General features: G+C 32.7%; 1 protein-coding gene across 2 annotated transcripts; it reads right to left on the bottom strand.

Annotated features, from left to right (window-relative positions):
* Nucleotides 1-519: 519 nt before the first annotated feature.
* LOC130825547 (uncharacterized) lies at nucleotides 520-9,579 on the bottom strand. 2 transcript variants are annotated; one of them, XM_057690828.1, is made up of 5 exons: nucleotides 9,194-9,579; nucleotides 7,250-7,351; nucleotides 6,023-6,164; nucleotides 3,628-3,671; nucleotides 520-928 (listed from the first exon to the last, which is right to left on the bottom strand). In XM_057690828.1, exons 1-5 carry the CDS (start codon nucleotides 9,278-9,280, stop codon nucleotides 710-712), a joined length of 594 nt encoding a protein of 197 aa, XP_057546811.1. In that variant the 5' UTR covers nucleotides 9,281-9,579; the 3' UTR covers nucleotides 520-709. The 2 variants fall into 2 exon arrangements, with proteins under 2 accessions (XP_057546811.1, XP_057546810.1); XM_057690827.1 differs by having other exon boundaries at nucleotides 6,005-6,164; nucleotides 9,194-9,573.
* Nucleotides 9,580-14,475: the final 4,896 nt, after the last annotated feature.

Genomic DNA, 14,475 nt, shown 5'->3' on the forward strand with positions numbered 1-14,475 from the left:
TGATCATATGATTATATATTTGCACAAAGATTAAGAAATAACGGAATCACTTGAATTGTGGAGATGTTATCAAAAGAGAGTTGAAACATGTAGATAGAAATAAAAAGAATGATGGAGATATTTTCATAAAATAAAATTATAGCAAATGAATAAACTATAGAGGAAATTGTGACAATGTTTTAGATAGAGGGTGTATTCTATTTCTTTTACAAGTGTAATTTTTTATTTCCTTGCAAATGCACCGAATATTTAATATTGCTTTCTTATAAATCTTTTCGCCTTTTCACTATTCGAGAAATGTGGCACACTGCTTCTACACAACAACCTTGCAAGTCTTGCATAATTATACACCCATGATATATATTATGACGGTGTTTTAGATTCATGGGATGGAAATGATTTTCATTTGGTCTTGATTCATTCACCTTAATGATAGATGCAGCCACTTTATATAGGCAAAGCAAAAATCAATAAATCACCATTATTACTTGGAGTAACATCATGTATGTTTCAATCCCATCAACAGGTTAGAAGTACTCTAAAAGAATATATTCCTGCTCTCTCTAACGATACATACAGTTACAGTATATAATCGACATATGCCGACAAGAAAACAAGACAACAGAACGAAGATAACTCTAAGAATCGGATGTCCTTGTTACGTGACACGATAAAATGTTACAAGTTGAAAATACTCTTCTACTAAAACTCACGAGCTCTTCACACTACCGAAGAACCGAGAAAGCGGCAAAGGGCCACTAGCCTCGTCACCACTACTAGAATTCTTGCTTCTAGACCTATGCTTTCTTTCCTTCCTTGGTTTCTTGGACCGGGATTTTGACCTTCTTGAGTCTCTTTCTTCATCATCACTGCTTGAAGATTCAGATGAGCTCGAGGAGCTGGAATCTGAAAATTTTCTCCGAGAGTGCTGCAATAGAAATAACGGATTGGTACCCGTAGCCACAAAAAACAATGAAGTACACGACTATTCAACCAAAACTTTAGAGACGAGTAAAAGTCAAAAGTCATCGAGTAGGATTTTTTCCGACAGTGCTGCAGTAAAAATGACGGGTTGGTACCCGTAGCTACAAATAACAATGAAGTATACGACTATTCAACCAAAACAAATTTAGAGACGAGTAAAAGTCAAAAGTCATCATAGATCGTCGAAAGCCGGATAGAAAGGGCAAACATATAATATTTCAAATTTGAGATTGAATGAGTAGTTGTTCTTTCACGATCTTAGAGACGAGCTTTAGCCTTCCGAAAAATCTAGGCTTCAATATCATTTTTATCAAGCAAATATCAGAGCTTAAGTTACCCTAATATCAAAACAAAATTTGTCTACTGCCCAAAAATGACGTGTTTGTAAAACAATACACTCCGAACAAAAGAGCTCAAGGAGAAAACACACCGAATTCAGCTGGCATTGGAGAATGAACATGAGTATTTCGGTGTTTTTGACTAGAAACACTCCCCATAAAGGCGAGCTTTGCTATCAAAGGGAAATGGAACTGTTATATAAATGAAGTTTTGTTCGCATAGCCAAAGCCAAGTACCAAACAATTCATGTCGATTGGTAGTCTTTCTTGAAGGATATACATATACTTTGAATGGGCCCCACATCAATCCGAATAATATAAAGACCAAGGAGGGGAATTTACAACAAGAAACATATCGATTGAGGAAATGTAGCAACTATCACTTGTCCGGATAATCTCCCGAAAAGGAATATTCGTGACTTCCAAAAGATAGACGAAGCATAAATCTTTAGTACATTCGTAAGAGGTAGACGAACAATGAAATGGAAAATGATATGAGCTTTATTAATAGGCAATCTCTGTTATTCTACGCCGAGAGCAAAGGACTAAAGCATTTTTGAAACTAAAGGATAATAAAGAGACTATATTAGTATCATAATGTGATGGAGCTCCAAGTACTGGTTCAATGAGCAGAATTTTCGACAAAAAGGGTCATCAACAGCAGCTATACACCAACAGTCCGTTTGGTGGCAATATGTATCGGCTTTGCCCAATATTTTACAAGGGAAATTCCAGAAAAAGTACAAGACGATGTAGCTCCATAACTAATAAGAAATTTAACACATCTAAAACATTGCCATCACCCACAAAAGAGGACTTGAGAGGCATAATTACAATGTAGTTATGAACTTATGGTTCAAATCTATGTTGCAAAACTTTTTGACCATTCAATGGACAATTCCGTATGGTCGATCTAGTCTAAGAACATGGGAATAGGAGTGTGCTTATAAGAGATCATGAATAGATGTGCAAGATTAAATAAAAAAGGGAAGTTGAAGGCTCCATGACCCGTCGAAGTTAAGCTCAACGGATTATCGAGCATGGGACATCCAAGCTCTAACTTTAGAGCAAATTTGGAATCTAAAAATCCATCAATCGTAGGGCATGCGTATTCTGTTATGCAAGTTAGCGAATTTCAGTTATCTTTTATCCTAACTTTCAGGATTCTTGTGAGATATCTTTAACCAAAGATAGGACTGTTGAAAGATATATTTGAGTAAACTCAATATAAAGGGGACTTCGAAACTAAATTCTTAATACACATTCAAAATATAACAGAATTTCAGTTGAGAGCCTAGCTATCTTTCTTTAGAAAACTCTTCTTTCTTCCTCCGTTAAAACCTTGATCATTGACTGTAGCATTCAATGTATCTCAAAGCAGACTTCGGAAAATCCCGAGATCTCTAACTACCTAAGAGTGGAGAATTATTTCTCAAGGAAAGGCTTAATCCCATCTTGAAAGTTGTAAGGATTACTTTAGTTTAGATCTTCATAGTTTTTTGTAATTTTGTTTTCCCTTTTCTAAATCAACGATCTTTGTGTTATTAGCCGTTGTTTTAGCGTCTAGATTTTTTGTTACCCAACAACATTAAGGGTGTGACGGGGTGAAATGATCTTGTCATTTGGATCTGCCCTCTTAGCAGTTCAACAATATATGCAAAAAAAGTCTTTTATTGCCTACAGAAATTTCCTTGTTGATGTTACACCACACCTGCCATAGTGCAAACCAAGGTCGCATCGTATTGTACTGTATCTTCCTAGTTCTAAAGCTTATAGATCTACCGACGATCCCAAACATTGATTTGTTTGGGTTCATATAGCCAACCTAAATTTGGAACAAGGCTTTGAATGAGCGGTTACCCAAACATCCAATTACAGAGGCAAGTTATTCTAGATCCAGTGCTAAGCTAAGGTCACAATTAAAAGATAGTCTAATTCATAACAGCTAGAAGAGTATAAACACAGAAGTTTGCAAAATGCAAAGTGCAAATATACAGTTTAGATCATGGTTGCAAAAAGGATTTTGCAGTCAATATGGCTTATATTAACCTTTATGATACGGTCACGATATGGAGATGCGGCCTTGTTTTTGCACTATGATAACACGATCCACAACCTTCGGAAGTTGTCAATGAAATTTCTATAAGAAAATGAAAAGTCATATCCTACCGGCATAGTCTATAAGGAATGGTGCAAGTTCTCTGTCAGCACATTTCCAAAAGTGGTAACATACTTCACAAAGACACTTACTTCCATTTGCTATAACACCAAGATAAAATGAAACTTTCCGAAATAAAAATCATACCTTTCTCTTTTTGCTGGTATGCCTCTTTGAACTCTTTTCTCTATCTGTCACAAGAAAGAAAAGCTCCATCACTACAAAGGTACAAAATCAGTTCCACATGTCTGGTGTTAAAGTCCCAAAATTCTTTCTTTACCGATTTCATCAAAGAAAACTACATCCTTGTTTTATTCCAGATACAAAAAGATTATAATAGAGACATTAAGTTTATCAAGGACAAAAATATCTAGAAATTAATAGAAAAATAGTTGATGTCCAACCACAATGAACTTCCTAAAAATAGCTTTAACAAAAATCCACATCAAAGCTACATAAAGAAGCAAGGAAGACTACCCTGTCGCAAAAAAACTCGCAAAAACTCTACAGAAATTCTGAAAAATCCCATCATTCCTCTAACTATGCCATGGTTCATTAAATAGCCACACAAGCACATCAATTAAGGATTTTCCTCCCCTTATCTCTTACCCTATTCTAAGATACATAGCCATATCACTAAAAACAAAATGTCACTAGACCTTAAAACTGAAGACACTTAGCCTTAATGGTAGCAAAGTGAGATTCAAAGAGTATGTACTCTATGCTCATTGTGCTTCACTTTGTGATGACATTGCTTGTCTCCCCAAAGTAGTTGAAATGTAGTCAAAGGAACTACGTCACACTCAATTGTATCCTTATATCCCCCAATAAAGAAAGTAACCATAGCTATCATGCGCACCTTAACCTTAGTCTCATCATCAAGCCAACGCTATCTATAAAGTCTTAGATGCTTGTAAATCTCTAAAGCAAACTTCTAACACTACTATATGTGTCAAAAAATTAGGCTTTTAGAAGGGATCATTGTAGAAAAATAGCAATAGCATGCATATGTTGATATAGATGAATAGACATACCCAAAGAATAGCCATAGTCTAGTTATTGAAGACAATGAGACCAAAAACAAATTTGTAAGAGAAGCAAGATTGAAACTTTAAGAAGCTTAGAAAAGGAATAATTAGGCTGAAAGTGACGTGGATATGACATGAATAATTAGGATTCACATGACCATATAGAGGAATAGAATATATAAAAATTATTATTGGGATTACTTTTCTTAGTTGTAGAGTTGTAGACTAGTATAAGATAGAGGCAAATAAAATATAATCTTTGTTACAAAAAATTCTCACACTGATTTAATATATTAGAACATGTACTCGACCTCATAATGTTGGGATAAAGTCTTTGGCATTGTGTTGTAGAAGATAGAGTAAACTTCTTTGTTAACTTTTTTTCCTTGAGGTTGAGACCAATGTAGCACAAGTACTCCATTTTACGTTGTCCCCTTACCCGAATTGATATGGTACTTAATAATAAGACTTGACCGCTCTATTCCAATATTTAGATTTGTCATTTTATGACCTTGTATTAGTTTTTCATATAATTCTACAATATATAGTTCATATTAGAAATTTCAAATATTAGCAACTTATACGGGGGCGGAGCAAAAGTTTAGGGGCCTGTTTGTTTTTCGTTAATTTTTAGAAGTGAGGCCTCTATTATTAACAATTTTTAAAAAGCAAATATTTTTATATTTAAAATAATTAACACAAAAATATTGTTAGAGTTACATTCTAAATTTACATAATATTAAAAAGGTAATATATGAAAGCATATTAAGCATAATTAACAACTAAAAAAATATAACAAGATTGCCCAAAAAATAATTACCATAGAAAAGTACATTTACGACATTATAGAGTATTGTGTAATTAGGTTTATTTAAAAAGTAATTAATTGTTAAATGGAGAAGAGAAGAAAAAGAGAAAGCTGAGAAGTTGAAATTCTTCTCTTTGTTACTAGTTACACCTTAGAGGAAGGCATAGAACCTATGACCTTCCCTTTGCTGTCTTAGTCCACTTCCAACGACTAATTTGAAACAATAACCAACAAAGAATAAAAACAAGGCCACATCGCATCGCATCGGCCGCATTGTAAAGGTTTTCAAAATAAACAAACCTATTTTTTTCGTGTTGTAAAGGTGTAAAAAACCGCGTTTTGGGCTGCATTAAGGGATATCTTATGCTTTCAACTGATATTAGGCGATATGATAACCGCATCACTCTCATTACCACATCAGCGTTCCGTTACCGCAATCGTGACCGTTATCGCATTTTTACACTATGGTAACCAAAGCACACGACATTTAATATTTGCGGCCTTCTTTTTTAAGGGGTCCTGTGGCTGTGCAAATAATATTGAACGGCCAAAACCACCCATGAGCTTATATCATGTAAAATATATGTTGAGCTAAAAACCCAAGTTAGCCAACTAAGATAACTAATAATAGTAGTTAAACTTGCCAAAAGTAAATCAAAGTATGCTTTTAAAGGTTCAAGTAACCAACATTTAAGACAACTCAAACCTTTTCTATGTTTTGAGTTGCAACTGGAATGATTTCTTCCGTGAGAAAGCTTTCGTTCTCTTTCAGCATCTAGTTGAGCTCTGTATTGTCTCATCATTCTATCTTTATCAGCTTCTATTTCACCCGTTTTCAATGCATCCTCCTAAACAGAACAGAATATTAGTGACACCTTATGTCCTAGTCATACTGACAGAAAAAGCATAGTACTACGTACATGTGATGTTTTCTACTTGTACAATGGGCTGTCTTGGAATATTTGGCATGTGAGGACAGTAAGCGAAAGCATGCAACAAAATGAGAAACAAAGCCTAATTCTATAATGTTTCCTTTGCATCTATTTAGTTGCTCGGCGTGAAACATGAAACTGGACCCCGTACCAAACAACCACATTTCGATCCATTCATACCGAAACTATACGAAAATGCAATTTGGAATGCTAAATTAACGTTTCTTATTTCTCATTTGCATCAAGATGGAAAAAATTGTCCTTTCTTTTTTTACTGTTATGATTATAATATGTTCTACTTTTGTAATACTTTATGATTTATGATTAGTGTTATGGTTATATTTCCTGCTTATGATCGTTGTATTTGGATAAAACCATCACCACATCTTAGCTTCTATTTAATCAAATTTCATAAGTTTTCAAAACACTAAATTGATGTTTCTTGTTTTGTTTCTCATATCGAATCAAATTTTGTTTCGTATAGCATTGAATTGCTCCATAGACCAACAATTTTGTGAGAAAAAAATGGTACCACCATTGTGCAAGAAAATGCTACACAAGTATTATGTTTAAAACACGTGATTGGTACTTCTATTGATCCATGTGTTATACACTCTCAAGTCTCAAAGAACCAAGCTAAAAAATGATAGAAGTCGAAGTAATAAACAACGGAAATAAGATTAAACCTATTCTCATGAGGTCAAACTCGAAGTAATTTCTAAAGGTTATTAGTTTGAACCTATTCTCATGAGTTCTCTCATAGACGATGGGATTATCAATATCCCTTACTTATTCTTAGGATCATTTTTCCATGGAGTGACCAATAAGAATTTTCTTCCACACACACATTTGTACTATTCAAAAATTGCACTCAAGTTATGATAGATAGTAAGAATCGAATTAGAAGTTAGCAACAAACTCGTTCAGATGAAAAGTTAAAGATAACGGTTAGTAGTATTTGGATCAAATCTCAAAGCATGAAGTAAGCCTAGAACAATTACCTTCTGTTTCTTTTTAAACTCTTCCCATGTAACTGTGTGCGTGGTGCTCAAGCTTGCCAAACGAGCAGCATGCCACTCTGGTGTATGAAATGAACCATCCACCTGAGACTGTCCTCATCAGTAATAGTACAGAAAACCAAAATACCTACTTATACAAACAGAAAAATATCATGACTTATATGATATACTCTAAATGTTTCTTTGCACATATTGATCAATTTTCAACTTCATAGTGATGTACATCTAGAGTGAATAAGGCCATATTTGGATACTCTTAAATAAGAGTTTCTAATTAATACTTCATTCGTGCAACAACGATAGCATAGCTACAATAAAGAAAAATGAAACATTAAAAGGTACTCTAGAAAAACAAGCCACCCATTTCGCCAGATGGAATTCTACAAATGATGCAACAAGATATCAAACAAAATTCTACATATTATCCCCATTCTTTAAGGGGGTGTTTGGCATGTGGAAATGAGAATTAACAGACTATAATTGAGACTCAAAATGAGACTTTGGGATGAGACTTGAATTGAAACTTTGAAAATAAATGTCTTATGTCCTTGTTTGGAAAATGGTGAAAATAGACAAGAAATTAGATAAAAATTGATTATATTTACAAAGTTGTCTTTATGACTCTTTACTTTTCTTTACTTTCACTAATGGAAAAAATGTTTTTATATAACTTATCCAAGTCTCAACTCAAATTACCACCCTCCCCCAAGACTTTTTTGTGGGACTTTTCCCTTCTTAAGTCTCAACTCATGTCCATGCCCCAACCTTTACCAATTCCCATTCCCCTCAAAAAAACAAGGAACTTTCTTTCTATAGTCTTACCCCTAAAATCCCAATCCCCAACCTCAATTCCCTATTGTCAAATACACTGTAACCACATCAGTGACATAATTTTCCTTTTGAATTCGCAATTCGATCAACGCACAAAATCGACCATAATTCGCTTTTTGCGAAATTAACAAATCATGTGAAGTTAAGCTAAATCAAATTATCAATACGATAAGACACACAAAAATCGTACATCAAGAAAAGGTAAAGAAATCCATACTTAAGCACCGGTTCAACTTCACCCTTTCACTCTCCAAAAGATAATAACAACAAACACTTGGAAAATTGATGAGTCATTCTTTCCTATTGCATATGTACATGGGCAAAATACCATTTTCAAAAGATAATAACAACAAACAGTCATGAAATTTAGAATGTGACAGAATAGATGAAAAAAGTATATATATAAAAAAATTGTCCTGAATAATCTGACCTATTGCCAATTTGCTGTGAATAATTCCTAATCAACTACTATAGCTACCTACCACCAAAGAGGAGTTAGGATACACCAATGAAGAAGCATAAGGAGGAACAAGAAGCGAGCGTAACAGTTGGTAAGTACCTACAATAGTCGATTAAAATGTGGCAAGGAGTGCGGTTATCAAAAAATATACAAATGTTGGGTTATTTAGAAATAATCCATAGTTGTGATTATTTATGGCAGATGTGCAATAGGTCATTCAGGACAATTTTTCCCAAAAAAAGATTAGTGAGCTTAAGTGACATGAGAAGGGATGCCCACTTTGTAATGCTAATATCATTACCCCTTATGTTTTTTACTAAATCAGGAGTTCAACACATTTCTGCTACCTTAGAGGCAACCCATATACTGTCACTCCATATTGGATATTTCTACAATCATTTTCAGCAGGAATTTGCACTAATAAATCAAGACTGCAAATAATCAATTTTAGAACATTTTAAATTATGATCATTCAAATGAATATACCAATTAAATCTCAAAAAAAATAAAAAAAATAAAAAAAATAATACTTTCCAATCACATATGATAATTGCAACTAACAAAACAAAGAAAAGATCAACAAAATCACTGACTGAATAAGAGTCGATAATTGAGTAACAAAGAAGGGTACGAACCAAGCCATCCTCAATTTCTTCAGGAGCAGCGTTGCTGGACCCCACTCTCGATCTTTGCATAGCTTTGTAAGCTTGATTTTTCCCCATTTTTGCAAAATGTGCCCTGATGAAGAAAATTTGTGGGAAGAATGTAAAGCAAAAAAATTTGGGGGAAATCTAAAACCCAGAAAAAAGAAAAATGTAGAATTTGAAACAATTTGGGTAATTTAGAGAAGTCCTGAAATTTTAACGGTTGATTGTAAATCTGAAACAAGGAATTTAGTATGAGCGAGGAGTAGAGAAGGGTAATGTAATGGGATGAGATGGGATGGGACTCGCAAGAGAACCAAGGGATGAATGACAATAATGAAAATTAAGTTCAACTTACATTACTCGAGTGGTTGATGGTTTTCTTTTATATATATATATATATATATATATATATATATATATATATATATATATATATATATATATATTAGACCTAGGCATGGCCACGGGGCGGGTTACCCGGAACCGAACCGCTTGGAACCGGATCCGGAACTGGAACCGTTTGCGACAGGCCCCGAACCACGGAACCGTGAAACCGCTAGAAAAAAACATCATAAACCGGACCTAAAAACCGCGGTTTGGAACCGGAACCGTGAAAAGTAGCGGTTATATAGCCGTTGCCATTTTTCCTATAAATACTCATCACTTTCAATTATTTTCATTCACAACTCATCTCTTCCCCTACTCTCTCTACTTAATTCTTTAATTACGCAATTATTCTCTTAATTACATAATTAGTCTTTTAATTATTTCTTAATTTAGTTAATTACATAATTAGTCTATTAATTATTTATTTATTTCTTAATTCTATTATTGTTTCAATATTATCAATCATGTCCACATTTTTGAAAAAAGCCTCAAAAAAAGTTACTAAAGTGGCAAAATCATTGGGAGGTTCCAGCTCCTCCAAAAGAAAGGCCACTTCTACTCCGTCGGTATCAACAACACCTTCGATTAGTAATTATAATTATGAACCAAATTATCCAGAAGAGTACGACCCAGAATTACATAATTATGCAGAAGAAGTGGAAAGAGAAATACAAATTGATGAAGAAGAAGAACAAGAAGAGGAACTAACGACCCCTAGTGGGATACATGTATCTCGACAGTCATCAACAAGATCACATGAAGAACAACTACAAGAACAACAACAAAGACAAGCTCGTGGTAAACGAGTCAATTTCCAAACTATCGGTTAGTTTTATAATTTTATCATCCAGATATTAAGAAAGGCGATTGCTTATCGTCCAGTTATAACACAACTGTATAGTGAGTGTACAGATAGCTATATAGCTGATGACACTTGGGAATTAGCTATAAGTGTACATAATATATTAGAAGCGTATGACCACGCAACTAAGATTTTTTCATATGTTTATGAACCGAACGTTCACTTAGTAATAAGTGAGTGTATTACTATTTGTTATCATCTCCTTAAACATACGCATGATGATACTAACCCATATTTAAAGCCGATTCTTGCAGATATGATGGAAAAATGGAAGACATATTTTACCGATTTTTCTATATTTATGGAATTGCAACCATTTTAGACCCATGTTTTAAAACTGAAGTCCTTACTAAAGTAATAGGATTTTACTACCAATCGTTAGATCGCCCGCCTACTGATGTACATAATTATGTTGGAACATGTAAAAAATATTTAGCAGAACTCTATGATTATTACGCTAGTGTATATAACCCAAAACGCGATACGTCTAGGCGTGCTAGCGTTTCGGCACGTCCTCTTATTATAATTCGAAAATAGCTAATATAATGAGTCAAGATGATAGTATTGTAGGATCATCTTCTTCTTCACCCTCCACCTCATATTTAGAATTAGATAGTTATCTTAAACACCACTTTGAAATTGACCAAGGTAGCTATAATATTTTAGAGTGGTGGAAAGAAAAATCTGTAAAATTTCCCATTTTATCGAGAATTGCAAAGGATATCCTTGCAATTCCTGCGTCAACAATTGCGTCGGAGTCTGCTTTTAGTGCAGGTAGAAGAGTTTTGGGCGAAAAGAGATCTCGTGTTGCTCCACATAGTATTCAAATATGTGTTTGCAAGAAAGATTGGGATCAAGCGGAGATTCGAACACAAGGACTAAGGAACGATGATGATCAAGACGACGATGATGATCCATGGATGACGATGATAATTTTGGACACTAAGTGGAAAATAAAAAAAAAAACTCTTATATGAGTTAAGTTTAGGTTATTTTTTGTCTTATTATATAGTTTAGTAGTGATGCGCTTATCTAATAAATTTAAAGCCGAGTTCGATTCATATTGCTAAAAGCTACTTACGCAAATATTAATTTTTAATTATTAGATTAACTCAATTTGAGCCTACTATAAATATTTAATTCCTTATTTTCTTGCTTGCATGGATATCTTTAGCCTACTATCGAATCAAATAAGTTAATCTTAGCCTTATAATAACGATTTGCCTTGGGACATAGAAAAAGTCACAACTTCTAAATGTCAAACAAAACATATAATAAATGAAACTTGATAACTATTGGCTTCCTGGATTTGTTATATTTTTTTTATATTTATTATTTGTGATTTGCCTCATTTGATATACTATATTTAATGGATTAAACTATAGTCTTAAAATTTAGGTATTTTAAAAAAAATAGCCTTTAAATTTTGTTTTTTTTTTTTTACGAACATCAGTCTTCAAACTAATAAACAAGACATTGATACAACCACTTCACCAGGTTCAGGTAAAATGACTTGCTAAATGATCGTTGACCAAGATAACATTTGGCTTTCAATGAAATTCATTAATCTAACCTAATTTACCCAATTACCTCAATTAAACCTTCTTCCCCACCTCTCTATGGTGGTGTTGGGGTGGGGGAATGGTGGTGATTGGGAAGGTGTAGAGAGAAAATGGGGAATAAGGGTCTAATTGAGGGAATGGTGTAAATTAAGCTAGTTTAATGAATTTTATTAAAAGTCAAATGTCATGGTCATTTCATCTTACCTAAATCTGGTGAAGTGGTTGTATTGATGTCATATTAATTTGAAGGTTGTTGTTCGCAAGAAAAAAATTAAAGACTTATTTTTATAAAAGGCCTAAACTTTAAATTTTGTCCGTATATTTATTTTTTTTAATATTAATTACATAATTCAAAAATATTTGTCTTGTTCTTCCAACAAACTTAATCCTTTTATTAAAAGCTTTGATAGCAAACTTTGTGAGACAGATGACAGATATGAATGTTTGGTTAAAGTAAAAGCTCAAATATACCAAATTTTCCAATTTAAGCCAACGAATTTACAAATTTCTCAAATAACAATCTACGTAGACTTAAGAGTTTTGGACGAAAACAAAGTCATTTTATCATTTGTTAATTGTTAACTTATAGGTGAAAGTTATTTGGATAAAAAAATCGTAAACTAAATTAATCTAAATCGAATAAGAAATATAGTTTGGACATTTTATAAACAGTTGGTCTCTTGAAAGACCGTCTCTATGAGAAGCGGTCCTCAAGCCCAAACCCTTTTTATTAATTATAAAAACAATTATAATAATAACAGCAGACAACAACAAGCTGTTAGGGCTCCTTTCTCAAAAAAGGCTTTCATATTTCAATGACCATCATTAATATTCCTCTTGGAAACTGATGCAAGTTAATTATTGAACAACCACATTATTCTATTATCAATGAAAATAAAAAATTCAGATTCAAATATCCATTCATGCTTCAATTTCGAATTTATTCACAATCACTTCTAAGGAAACACCATGGATGCTTTGAGAAGGAAGAAGAAAAGCTAATATTTAGTTATTGATTTTTTTTGAAATTAAACGCTCAATTATTGTTTTGTCTTTTAAAATTGTTTTCTATAAAAATTAATTGAAATAAAACACCCAATTGATGTTTTGAGGAGGAAGAAGAAAGGCTAATATTTGGTTCTTGATTTTTTTTGAAATTAAACCTCCAATTATTATTTTGTCTTTTAAAATTGTTTTCTATAAAAATTAATTGAAATAAAACACCCAGTTGATGTTTCGAGGAGGAAGAAGAAAAAAATGACGTTGAACATGATGATGAAAATACAGTATGTATTAAGTATACTATAAGTTGGTATTGAGTCTGATGTAAGTGGGTATTAAGTGTGTTAAAAGTTGGTATTACGTATGACGTAAGTAGGCATTACGTTTGATGTAAGTAGACAATAAGTCTGATGTAAATTAGCATTAAGCCTGATGTAAATTGACATTAAGTATGAAGTATATTGACATTTAGTCTGATGTAAGTAAGTAATAAGTGTGCTGTAAGTTGACATTAAATATGATGTAAGTTGGCATTAAATATGATGTAAGTTGGTATTAAGTTTTGTGTAAGTAGACAATAAGTCTGACGTAAGATGGCATGTATTAAGTGTATGTATTAAGTATACTATAACTTGGCATTAAGTCTGATGTAAGAAGGTATTAAGTGTGATGAAAGTTGACATTAAGTATGATGTAAATTGACATTAAGTACGATGTAAATTGACATAAGTCTGATGTAAATTGGCATTAAATGTGGTGTAAATTGGCATTAAGTACGCAATAAGTATGTTGTAAGTTGGTATTAGATAAAATATTAGTAGGTATTAAGTTTAAAACGTAAATGTAATATATATAAATATAGATTAAGATGATATAAGTAGGTATTAAGTGTACTATAAATAGGCATTATGTTCGATGTAAGTAGGCATTAAGTATACTATAAGTAGGAAATAAGTGTGTTGTTGGCATTATAAGTTGGCACTAAGTTTGATTAATTAGGCATTAAGTATATTATAAGTAAGCATTAAGAATGATATAAGTAGGTATTAAAACACAAAATCCTTAAAATGTAAAAGGATTTAAAATATACAAAATCTTTGTCATAACATAAACAAATAATAACAATAAATGATTTCACATAATTTAATAATTATAAATTTTCTTAATACACACAATTAATTTTTTTTTATTCAATCCCCTACACACTACTTTTTCTTTGAGATGTATTTTTTCACTCTGATTTTCGTCGAACCATTCACAACCATTGAAGCCTATTTGATTCACAGCAACAATCTGTGCGGATGTAAACATGATCTCTTCTTTACCATTACACAAGAAGAAATGTGGTTTGCAATTAGTACAAATGTCTTGGTCAACCCTGTGTATACAAAACAATCATAAAAAATAGCATTAAATAACATAAACAAATATTAACAAGAATAATCATAAATGTAATA

Source organism: Amaranthus tricolor, chromosome 10, assembly GCF_026212465.1.
Source record: "Amaranthus tricolor cultivar Red isolate AtriRed21 chromosome 10, ASM2621246v1, whole genome shotgun sequence".
Lineage (NCBI taxonomy): Eukaryota > Viridiplantae > Streptophyta > Magnoliopsida > Caryophyllales > Amaranthaceae > Amaranthus > Amaranthus tricolor.